The 12,092-nt window shown below is 51.3% G+C and overlaps 1 protein-coding gene across 1 annotated transcript in view; it reads right to left on the bottom strand.

Annotated features, from left to right (window-relative positions):
• The window catches only part of col4a4 (collagen, type IV, alpha 4), a gene marked incomplete at its 5' end in the record, with an annotated part of 36,128 nt that overhangs the window by 5,514 nt on the left and 18,522 nt on the right, over positions 1-12,092 (bottom strand). The window contains 17 exons of the mRNA XM_080460248.1: positions 193-321; positions 389-460; positions 1,701-1,808; positions 1,877-1,984; positions 2,067-2,141; positions 2,219-2,282; positions 2,839-3,017; positions 3,601-3,708; positions 3,836-3,979; positions 4,053-4,220; positions 4,293-4,454; positions 4,527-4,676; positions 7,611-7,679; positions 9,186-9,293; positions 9,424-9,492; positions 10,207-10,390; positions 10,718-11,142. Coding sequence (XP_080316374.1) covers positions 193-321; positions 389-460; positions 1,701-1,808; positions 1,877-1,984; positions 2,067-2,141; positions 2,219-2,282; positions 2,839-3,017; positions 3,601-3,708; positions 3,836-3,979; positions 4,053-4,220; positions 4,293-4,454; positions 4,527-4,676; positions 7,611-7,679; positions 9,186-9,293; positions 9,424-9,492; positions 10,207-10,390; positions 10,718-11,142 — 2,322 coding nt within the window. The remainder of the gene's footprint in view (positions 1-192; positions 322-388; positions 461-1,700; positions 1,809-1,876; positions 1,985-2,066; positions 2,142-2,218; positions 2,283-2,838; positions 3,018-3,600; positions 3,709-3,835; positions 3,980-4,052; positions 4,221-4,292; positions 4,455-4,526; positions 4,677-7,610; positions 7,680-9,185; positions 9,294-9,423; positions 9,493-10,206; positions 10,391-10,717; positions 11,143-12,092) is intronic.

The following is a 12,092-nucleotide window of genomic DNA, read 5'->3' as shown; positions in this document are numbered from 1 at the left end:
GGTCAAACCAGGGAAATCAGTTGAAAATGTGTTTGTGAATTGAAGTTTCTCTAAAGTAAACAAGTTTACATGTTTACATGTAAACATGTAAACATGTAAACAAAACGCTTCTGGAGGTCTGGTTTGGTGAAACGTGATCTGACAGTTTGAACCGGACCGAACCACAGACTGCTAGGAACCAGGTCCAGGTACCTTTGGGTCCTGGGGGGCCTCTGGAACCTTTAGACCCAGGTGGAGACGAGCCAGGGGGGCCTTGAGGACCTGGAGGACCTTTCTCTCCGGGAAGACCTTTGCAGCCTGGAGGACCCAGAACCGCTAGACCTGCGGAGAGACCAGTTCTTACTTCCTGTTCACACCGCATGACCAACCAGGGTCGACCTGGTCCTACCTCGAGTCCCCGTGTCCCCCTTCACGCCCTTCAGTCCGTCCAGACCGTGGAGTCCCAGTGGTCCAGGAGGACCTGCACAGAGACCCCCGTTAAGACCTGCTGCTGAACCACAGCACTTTAATCTGAATAGATTCCAAAACGCCAACCAGGATCAGCACAGCCAAACAGGAAGTGAAAGAGGAAGTGGTTGATCACACAGCCAAACAGGAAGTGAAAGAGGAAGTGGTTGATCACACAGCCAAACAGGAAGTGAAACCGGAAGTGGCTGATCACACATTGAAACAGGAAGTGGCTGATCACACAGTGAAACCGGAAGTGAAACTGGAAGTGGCTGATCACAAGGCAAAACAGGAAGTGAAACAAGAAGTGAAACAGGAAGTGGCTGATCACAAGGCAAAACAGGAAGTGAAACAGGAAGTGGCTGATCACACAGTGAAACCGGAAGTGAAACTGGAAGTGGCTGATCACAAGGCAAAACAGGAAGTGAAACAAGAAGTGAAACAGGAAGTGGCTGATCACAAGGCAAAACAGGAAGTGAAACAGGAAGTGGCTGATCACACAGTGAAACAGGAAGTGAAACAGGAAGTGGCTGATCACACAGTTAAACAGGAAGTGGTTGAGCACACAGCCAAACAGGAAGTGAAACAGGAAGTGGCTGATCACACAGTGAAACCGGAAGTGTAACTGGAAGTGGCTGATCACAAGGCAAAACAGGAAGTGGCTGATCACACAGTGAAACAGGAAGTGAAACAGGAAGTGGCTGATCACACAGTGAAACAGGAAGTGGCTGATCACACAGTGAAACAGGAAGTGGCTGATCACACAGCCAAACAGGAAGTGAAACAGGAAGTGGCTGATCACAAGGTGAAACAGGAAGTGAAACAGGAAGTGGCTGATCACACAGTGAAACAAGAAATGAAACAGGAAGTGGCTGATCACACAGTGAAACAGGAAGTGGCTGATCCTACAGTGAAACAGGAAGTGAAACCGGAAGTGACTGATCACAAGGTGAAACCGGACGTGAAACAGAATGTGAAACAGGAAGTGGCTGACCACACAACCAAACAGGAAGTGAAACAGGAAGTGGCTGTCCACACAACCAAACAGGAAGTGGCTGATCACACAGTGAAACAGGAAGTGAAACAGGAAGTGGCTGATCACAAGGTGAAATGGGAAGTATAACAGGAAGTGGTAGGAGATTCCTGCACTAAGAACGATCCCAGACCAGATGGAACCAGAAGAGCTCCGTTTCCCGGCAGACTGTAATAACAGTTTTCAACCTGAACCAGAAGGTCTGGGTCTCAGTCCTGACCTTGGAGTCCCGGCGAGCCTTGTGGTCCTGGAGGACCCTCAGCACCGGCTCTACCAGGAAGACCTGGCAGACCTGGCCGACCCCGGGGGCCCGGTGGACCCACCACACCTGGCAGGGAGACACAGTCTGAGTACATCCTCTTTTCTTGAAGTCCTCATAAACCTCAAGTCCAGTACCTGGACTTCCCGGACGTCCACTGAGGCCTGGATCTCCTTTGCATCCCTTCAGTCCAGGAGCCCCGAGAGTACCGGGTCCTCCAGGATCCCCTCGAGGCCCAGGAAGTCCTGAATAGAGACTGGTGTTTGAAATCAAAGTGACTTTCCTTGGTGTTGGTCTCTCCGGTTCTTCAACCAGAACCGTCCTTACCTGAAGGCCCGGTGTCTCCAGGAGCGCCTGGGGCTCCAGGTGAACCAGGACCACAGACGGACTGTCCCTTCAGGCCTGAAACAAACCAACGGACCATCATTGAGTGAAGACCTGAGTGGAATAGGAGTTCTGGTGCCTGGTTAATCTGGTACCTTTGGGACCCGCGCAGCCTGAACGGCCCGGTAGTCCCGGCGTACCTGGACACCCGGGGTCACCCTGCAGAAACAGGAACAGCTGTGGATCAGGGTCTCTGCAGATACAAGACCTCCGCCGGCACAGAGACCGGAGTTCTACTTGTCAGGGAGTCGAGTTGGATCAGTAAAAACCTGCAGAACCAGACCAAGAGCAGGAGACCATTCCGGTTCCAGTCGGGGGATAGATGGAGAAAAAATGGAGGACAGACCGATTGTGGGGGGGGGTTAACCTGGTTCAGGTAGGGGGGGGTTGACCTGGTTCAGGTAGGGAGGGGTTAGACCTGGTTCAGGTGGGGGGTGTTAGACATGGTTCAGGTAGGGGGGTGTTAGACCTGGTTCAAGTAAGGGGGGTTCGACCTGGTTCAGGTAGGGGGGGGTTGACCTGGTTCAGGTAGGGGGTGTTAGACCTGGTTCAGGTAGGGAGGGGTTAGACCTGGTTCAGGTAGGGGGTATTAGACCTGGTTCAAGTAAGGGGGGGTTAGACCTGGTTCAGACATGGGGGTTCAGACTTGGTTCAGGGGGGGGGGGGGGGGGGTTAGCCCTGGATCAGGATCTAGAACCACCATAGTCTGTCTTACCAGATCTCCATTCAGTCCAGGAAAGCCCCTGAATCCTGGGGTCCCCTTTGGTCCGAGTGGTCCAGGAAGTCCTGGTTTACCACAAGACCCTGGGGGTCCTGGTGGGCCCAGGGTCCCCGGGGGCCCACTGAGACCTGGTAAACCTGGATCACCAGGAGCTCCTGGTGCCCCTTTATTACCTGTAAAACAAAGGTGACGGTCAGTCCAGCGAGATCTACTTCCAGAACCAGATCTCCTGAAGACTTGATTTGGGACATTTTGGAGGGCCTCTAAGATACTGGCCAAACGCAGTATTGGTAGTATTTAGTAGTCTAGAATGTAGTATATAATAGTCCAAAATGTAGTATTCATTAGTCGAGAATGTAGTATTTAATAGTCCACAATGTAATATTTAGTTGTTTAGAATGTAGTATTCAATAGTCCACAATGTAGTATTTAATAGTCCACAGTGTGGTATTTAGTAGTCTAGAATGTAGTATTTAGTAGTCTGGAATGTAGTATTTAATAGTCCACAATGTAGTATTCAGTAGTGTAGAATGTAGTATTTAATAGGCCACAATGTAGTATTTAGTAGTGTAGAATGTAGTATTTAATAGGCCACAATGTAGTATTTAGTGGTCTAGAATGTAGGGCCTGGCCTGACTCAGTCCAAAACTAGTCCAGGACCAGAAGTGACCCGGTTTAAAAACGGTTCGTAGTGAGACCGGGTCCAGACCGGGTCCAGACCGGGTCCAGACCGGGTCCAGACCGGCTCGGTCCCACCTCGTGGTCCAGGAAATCCAGGGAGGCCGGCAGGTCCTAGTCTTCCTGGAGACCCTTTGATGGGGGTGAAGCTGGTGGTTCCTGCAGGTCCTGGGGTCCCTTTACAGCCTGTACGGGGGGCAGGGGATCAGATGTACTACTGTAGTACTGCCTCAGTACTACATCAGTCCAGCCTCAGTACTACTGTAGTAGTATTGCAGGAGACCGGATAGCAGACTAGACCTGGTCCCGGTACCTTTCAGTCCTTTGGGTCCGTCACATCCTGGACCCCCGTTTCGTCCTCTGCACCCGGTCTCTCCGGTCCTGCCGGGCTCTCCAGGACCCCCGCTGGGTCCTGGACTCCCTGGTCCTCCATCCTGGCCTCGGGACCCTGTGACACCTGGAACCAGTCCGGGTCTCAGAACCAGTGTTGCTCGAAGACTTTACAGACACGATCCCAGGGACCAGCTCACCTTTAGGCCCACTGAACCCGGGTAGACCTGGATCTCCATCAGTCCCCTGTGGTCCCGGAGAACCCGGGTACCCGGGGAAACCTGGAGGACCCGGTTTACCAGAATCTCCTGGAGGGCCAAGACCCGGGGGACCCTCAAGTCCAATGTCCCCCTTCTGCCCCGGGAAACCTGCAAGAACAGTTGGGGCAGGTGAACCAAGAAGTCCTCATCAGGACTAGGACCATGAGGGACCAAGTCTACCTGGAGGTCCGCTGGGGCCCTGGAGGCCGACGGGGCCTCTGGCGCCAGGTGGTCCGGGGTTACAGGGCCTCGGTCTAGGTCCTGGAGGGCCGGTCCTCCCTGGGAACCCGTTGTTGCCCCTCTGGCCCGGGACTCCGGGGAACCCGGTCTCACCCAGACCGCCTGCAGACACCAGGGACCAGAACATGAGGACCCACGACCAGCTGGAGGTCTTTGACCAGCAACTCCACTCACCTGGAGGTCCGTCTGGTCCGGGGGGTCCGGGGACTCCTTTAGGTCCCTGAGAGCCCGGTGGACCCGGGAAGCCGATGGGTCCCGAGGGTCCGAGGAGCGAGTCCCCATCCGGTCCACCGAGTCCAGGAGAACCCCTGAGTCCAGGAGAGCCTGAGGAACAGAGACAAGGACCCTGTGAAGACCCTGACCTGACGGGGGTCTGGAAACTGCAGGTCTACAGACACGTGTGGCTCCAATAGGACTCTGTAGACCTGTAGACTCTGTAGAGACTCTGTAGTGACTCTAGAGATTCTATAGATGCTGTAGTGACTCTGTAGTGACTCTGTAGTGACTCTAGAGACTCTGTAGTGGCTCTGTAGTGACTCCAGAGACTCTGTAGAGACTCTGTAGTGACTCTGTAGTGACTCTAGAGACTATGTAGAGACTCTGTAATGACTCTGTGGTGACTCTGTGGTGACTCTGTATAGATTCTATAGTGACCCTGTAGTGACTCTGGAGACTATGTAGTGACTGTAGAGACTCTGTAGAGACTCTGTAGTGACTCTAGAGACTCTTTAGTGACTTTGTAGTGACTCTGTAGTGACTCTAGAGACTTTGTAGAGACTCTGTGGTGACTCTAGAGACTCTGTAGAGACTTTGTAGTGACTGTAGTGACTCTAGAGACTTTGTAGACTCTGTAGTGACTCTGTAGTGACTCTGTGGTGACTCTAGAGACTCTGTAGTGACTCTGTAGTGACTCCAGAGACTCTGTAGTGACTCTGTAGTGCCTATAGAGACTCTCTAGAGACTCTGTAGTGACTCTAGATACTCTGTAGAGACTCTGTAGTGACTCTGTGGTGACTCTAGAGGCTCTGTAGTGACTCTGTAATGACTCTCGAGACAGTAGTGACTCTAAACACTCTGTAGTGACTAGAGATTCTATAGTGACCCTGTAGTGACTCTGGAGACTCTGTAGTGACTCTAGTGACTCTGTAGGGATTCTGTGGTGACTCTGTGGTGACTCTGTAGTGGCTCTGTAGTGACTCCAGAGACTATGTAGAGACTCTGTAATGACTCTGTGGTGACTCTGTAGAGATTCTATAGTGACCCTGTAGTGACTCTGGAGACTCTGTAGTGACTCTAGAGACTCTGTAGAGACTCTGTAGTGACTCTAGAGACTCTTTAGTGACTTTGTAGTGACTCTGTAGTGACTCTAGAGACTTTGTAGAGACTCTGTGGTGACTCTAGAGACTCTGTAGAGACTTTGTAGTGACTGTAGTGACTCTAGAGACTTTGTAGATACTTTGTAGAGACTCTGTAGTGACTCTGTGGTGACTCTAGAGACTCTGTAGTGACTCCAGAGACTCTGTAGTGACTCTGTAGTGACTCTAGAGACTCTCTAGAGACTCTGTAGTGACTCTAGATACTCTGTAGAGACTCTGTAGTGACTCTGTGGTGACTCTAGAGGCTCTGTAGTGACTCTGTAGTAACTCTGTAGTGACTCTAGAGACTCTGTAGAGACTCTGTAGTGATTCTGTGGTGACTCTAGAGACTCTGTAGTGACTCTGTAGTGACTCGAGACAGTAGTGACTCTAAACACTCTGTAGGGACTAGAGATTCTATAGTGACCCTGTAGTGACTCTGGAGACTCTGTAGTGGCTCTGTAGTGACTCCAGAGACTCTGTAGAGACTCTGTAGTGACTCTGTAGTGACTCTAGAGACTCTGTAGAGACTGTGTAGTGATTCTGTGGTGACTCTAAACACTCTGTAGTGACTAGAGATTCTATAGTGACTCTGTAGTGACTCTATAGACTCTGTAGTGACTTTGTAGTGGCTCTGTAGTGACTCCAGAGACTATGTAGAGACTCTGTAATGACGCTGTGGTGACTCTGTGGTGACTCTGTAGAGATTCTATAGTGACCCTGTAGTGACTCTGGAGACTATGTAGTGACTGTAGAGACTCTGTAGAGACTCTGTAGTGACTCTAGAGACTCTTTAGTGACTTTGTAGTGACTCTGTAGTGACTTTAGAGACTTTGTAGAGACTCTGTAGTGACTCTGTGGTGACTCTAGAGACTCTGTAGTGACTCTGTAGTGACTCCAGAGACTCTGTAGTGACTCTAAAGACTCTCTAGAGACTCTGTAGTGACTCTAGATACTCTGTAGAGACTCTGTAGTGACTCTGTGGTGACTCTAGAGCAGGGGTGGGCATTCCTGGTCCTCGAGGGCCACATTCCTGCGTGTTTTCCACGTCTCCCTGCTCAAACCAACTGAGTTGTCATGATGAGGCTCTGCAGAAAGTTTGATAACGAGCCAATCATTGCTGTCAGCTGTCTTGATGTGAGGACACATAGAAACCCTGCAGGACTGCGGCCCTCGAGGACCAGGAATGCCCACCTCTGTAGTGACTCTGTATTAACTCTGTAGTGACTCTAGAGACTCTGTAGTGACTCTCGAGACAGTAGTGACTCTAGAGACTCTGTAGTGACTCTCGAGACAGTAGTGACTCTAAACACTCTGTAGTGATTAGAGATTCTATAGTGACCCTGTAGTGACTCTGGAGACTGTGTAGTGACTCTAGTGACTCTGTGGTGACTCTGTGGTGACTCTGTGGTGACTCTGTAGAGATTCTATAGTGACCCTGTAGTGACTCTAGACTCTGTAGTGACTCTAGAGACTTTGTAGTGACTCTGTAGTGACTCTGGAGACTTTGTAGTGACTCTGTAGTGACTCTAGAGACTCTGTAGTGACTCTAGACTCTGTAGTGACTCTAGAGACATTGTAGTGACTCTGTAGTGACTCTAGAGACTCTGTAGTGACTCTAGACTCTGTAGTGACTCTAGACTTTGTAGTGACTCTATAGTGCCTCGTTAACAAAAGATATGAAAAGATGTAAAACATAAAAACCAAAACCAGCTTGAGAAAACTTCTGATGAGCAACAGGAAGTAAAACGGCTTCACGGATCACTTTCAAAAGTAAAACATTTTAATTTATTTTTCTGGCCAAAATTCGCGAAAAACCTGAAACAGTAAATTACAAGACAGAAGAGCTGCAACAAGTCAGGCCCCGTTTCCACGGCAACACTGCACAGGAAGCAGCTTGTACCTGGATCTCCACTGTAACTGAGACCTTCTGCTCCTTCTTCTCCAAGGTCTCCGACGATTCCCTGAGGGCCTGCAGGGGGCGACAGGTGTGTATCAGAAGTGTGTATCACAGGTGTGTATCACAGGTGTGTGTATCACAGGTGTGTGTATCACAGGTGTGTATCACAGGTGTGTATCAGGTGTGTATCAGGTGTGTGTCAGGTGTGTATCAGGTGTGTATCACAGGTGTGTATCACAGGTGTGTATCAGATGTGTGTATCACATGTGCGTGTCAAGTGTGGGTCAGGTGTGTATCAGGTGTGTATCAGGTGTGTATCAGGTGTGTATCACAGGTGTGTATCAGATGTGTGTATCACATGTGTGTCAAGTGTGGGTCAGGTGTGTGTCACAGGTGTGTATCACAGGTGTGTATCAGGTGTGTGTCACAGGTGTGTATCAGGTGTGCATCAGGTGTGTATCACAGGTGTGTATCAGGTGTGCATCAGGTGTGTGTCACAGGTGTGTATCAGGTGTGTGTCACAGGTGTGTATCAGGTGTGTATCAGATGTGTGTCACAGGTGTGTATCAGGTGTGTATCAGGTGTGTATCAGGTGTGTGTCACAGGTGTGTATCAGGTGTGTATCAGGTGTGTGTCACAGGTGTGTATCAGGTGTGTATCAGGTGTGTGTCACAGGTGTGTATCAGGTGTGTGTCACAGGTGTGTATCAGGTGTGTATCAGGTGTGTGTCACAGGTGTGTATCAGGTGTGTGTCACAGGTGTGTATCAGGTGTGTATCAGGTGTGTATCAAGTGTTTGTCAGGTGTGCATCAGGTGTGTGTCACAGGTGTGTATCAGGTGTGTGTCAGGTGTGTGTCAGGTGTGTGTCAGGTGTGTATCAGGTGTGTATCAGGTGTGTATCAAGTGTTTGTCAGGTGTGCATCAGGTGTGTGTCACAGGTGTGTATCAGGTGTGTGTCACAGGTGTGTATCACAGGTGTGTGTATCACAGGTGTGTGTATCACAGGTGTGTATCACAGGTGTGTATCACAGGTGTGTATCAGGTGTGTATCAGGTGTGTGTCAGGTGTGTGTCAGGTGTGTATCAGGTGTGTATCACAGGTGTGTATCACAGGTGTGTATCAGGTGTGTATCAGGTGTGTGTCAGGTGTGTGTCAGGTGTGTATCAGGTGTGTATCAGGTGTGTATCAGGTGTGTATCAAGTGTTTGTCAGGTGTGCATCAGGTGTGTGTCACAGGTGTGTGTCAGGTGTGTATCAGGTGTGTATCAGGTGTGTATCAAGTGTTTGTCAGGTGTGCATTAGGTGTATGACAGCTGTGTGTCAGGTGTGTGTCACAGGTGTGTGTCAGGTGTGTATCAGGTGTGCATCAGGTGTGTATCAGGTGTGCATCAGGAGTGTATCAGGTGTGCATCAGGTGTATGACAGCTGTGTGTCAGGTGTGTGTCACAGGTGTGTGTCAGGTGTGTATCAGGTGTGTGTCAGGTGTGTGTCAGGTGTGTATCAAGTGTTTGTCAGGTGTGCATTAGGTGTATGACAGGTGTGTGTCAGGTGTGTGGATCAGGTTTGTGTCTCCAGGTACCTGGTCGTCCAGGTGGACCCAGAAGTCCGTCTCTTCCTTTCTCTCCTTTCGCTCCATCTGGACCAGTGAGCCCACGGAACCCTGGAGGACCAGGGAGACCCGGGAACCCTGCAGAGACCAGTGGGGGTGGGGGGTGGGTGGGTGGAGGTGAGTGGAGACACACAGGGGGTGGAGTCTATTGGGGGGAGGGGCACAGGGGGCAGATATGACAGGTGGGGTGGTGGGTGGATTCACTTACCTGCATTTCCTGAATCTCCTTTCTGTCCAGGAGCTCCAGGGTTACGAGGAACACAAGGCAGAGTGTCTCCTTCAGGAGGAGGAAGAGGAGGAGGAAGAGGAGGGGGAGGAGGAGGAGGAGGAGGAGGAGGAGGAGGAGGAGGAGGAAGAGGAAGAGGAAGAGGAGGAGGAGGAGGAGGAGGAGGAGGAGGAGGAGGAGGAAGAGGAGGAGGAGGAAGAGGAAGAGGAAGAGGAGGAGGAGGAGGAAGAGGAGGAGGAGGAAGAGGAAGAGGAAGAGGAGGAACAGGAGGAAGAGAAGGAACAGGAGGAAGAGGAGGAGGAAGAGGAGGAAGAGGAGGAAGAGGAGGAGGAGGAGGGGGAGGAGGAAGAGGAGGAAGAGGAGGAGATCTGTAACTGTGACAATGTGATGCAACATAGAAAAACAGTACTATGTGCAGCCTCGGACCTAATATCTGGTACTCATATCAATCAGAGCACTGGCATCAGTATCAGTACTAGTATCGGTATCGGTATCAGTATCAGTATTGCTGTCACTATCAGTACTGGTGTCGGTACCAATGCCAGCATGGGTGTCGGTACCAATACCAGCACTTGTATCAGTATCAGTATCAGTACCAGTACTGGTATCAGTATCAGTATTGATATCTGTACTGGTATCGCTACCAGGACTAGTACTGGTATCAGTACCAGTATTGATATCTGTACTGGTATCGCTACCAGTAGCAGTACTGGTATCAGTGCTCAGTTCTCCACGTTTCCTCTTTCAAACTTTACTGTATCGTACCTTTGAACCCCTTTGGCCCCGGGGGACCAGGAAACCCGTCTGGTCCTGGATCTCCAGGGGCACCCCGCTCTCCAGACACCCCGACCAGACCTGGTCCTGTAGAACCTGGAGGTCCTAGGAAACCCTTCGGCCCCATAGAACCCAGAAAGCCTTGATTTCCAGGGAGTCCCTGGGACCCTTCCCCCTGAAACAAGCAGATTCATCAGGACAACAGCACCCCCTGCAGAGCACCCCCTGCAGAGCGCCCCATGCAGAGCACCCCCTGCAGAGCACCCCATGCAGAGCACCCCCTGCAGAGCGCCCCCTGCAGAGCACCCCCTGCAGAGCACCCCATGCAGAGCACCCCCTACGGAGCACCCCCTGCAGAGCACCCCCTGCATTGCTCCCCCTGCAGAGCGCCCCCTGCAGAGCGCCCCCTGCAGAGCTCCCCCTGCAGAGCACCCCCTGCAGAGCACCCCCTGCATTGCTCCCCCTGCAGAGCACCCCCTGCAGAGCTCCCCCTGCAGAGCACCCCCTGCAGAGCACCCCCTGCATTGCTCCCCCTGCAGAGCACCCCCTGCAGAGCACCCCCTGCAGAGCTCCCCCTGCAGAGCGCCCCCTGCAGAGCTCCCCCTGCAGGGCTCCCCCTGCAGAGCTCCCCCTGCATTGCTCCCCCTGCAGAGCACCCCCTGCAGGGCTCCCCCTGCAGAGCTCCCCCTGCAGAGCGCCCCCTGCAGAGCTCCCCCTGCAGAGCGCCCCCTGCAGAGCGCCCCCTGCAGAGCTCCCCCTGCAGAGCTCCCCCAGCACAGTGCCAGCAGAATTGGTCTGATGCTGAGTCTCTGGGACGGACCTTGGGACCGGCCTCTCCGGGGGGCCCTGGGGGCCCGTCGAAGCCGTTCCTCCCTGAGAACCCTGGTCTGCCTGCAGACCCCGGAGAACCTGGGCTCCCCTTCAGTCCTACAAACACAGAGTCAGAGTAACGTTTGTTAAACCTGCAAATAAAGGAAGGACAGGATGTTTAGTTCATCACACAAACACTCCGACATGAAGGTTCTGATCTATAACATGAGGATCGTTTAGGATCTATAACATGAGGATCGTTTAGGATCTATAACATGAGGATCGTTTAGGATCAATAACATGAGGATCGTTTAGGATCTATAACATGAGGATCGTTTAGGATCTATAACATGAGGATCGTTTAGGATCTATAACATGAGGATCGTTTAGGATCAATAACATGAGGATCGTTTAGGATCAATAACATGAGGATCGTTTAGGATCTATAACATGAGGATCGTTTAGGATCTATAACATGAGGATCGTTTAGGATCTATAACATGAGGATCGTTTAGGACAGGCATCACCAAATGGCGGACCGCGGTCCGGATCCGGACCGAGTGATGGTTCTGTTCGGACCCGTGACCAATCTCGATAAAGACCATAAAATCACGATAATAGATCATTTTCATGAAGTATTTTTTCCCGACGGTCGCTGCTATATACTGCGGGCGCTGCTACTCCAGTTAATACGACAATAGCTTCACTCATTTGAGCCAATCAAATCGTTTGTTTACCCTGCGCGGCCAGCGCACCAGAGCAGAGAGGAAGAGACAGTCAAAGACAGCATGGCTTGTTCCAAAAGAAGGAAGGTAGACGTGGAAAACCGGAGTTTTAGAGGCGAATGGACGGAGAAGTTTATGTTCATTCTTCCGGCAAGCAGTTCAAAACCAGTCTGCCTCATATGCTCTGAAACTGGGGCATTAATTAGAAGTGGCCATGTGAAGCGCCACTACGAAACCAAGCACAGCGCTTTAGAGCAAAATTACCCCCTGAAGTCCGAGCTGAGGGCACGCTAAATATCTGAACTGCAAGTCCAGTACGACAAGTCTACCCGACTCATCACG

The sequence above is a fragment of the Lipophrys pholis genome, assembly GCF_963383615.2.
Source record: "Lipophrys pholis genome assembly, chromosome: 3".
Taxonomy (NCBI): domain Eukaryota; kingdom Metazoa; phylum Chordata; class Actinopteri; order Blenniiformes; family Blenniidae; genus Lipophrys; species Lipophrys pholis.
Note: the sequence above shows the minus strand (reverse complement) of the source record. Positions and strands in the feature narration are given on the sequence as shown.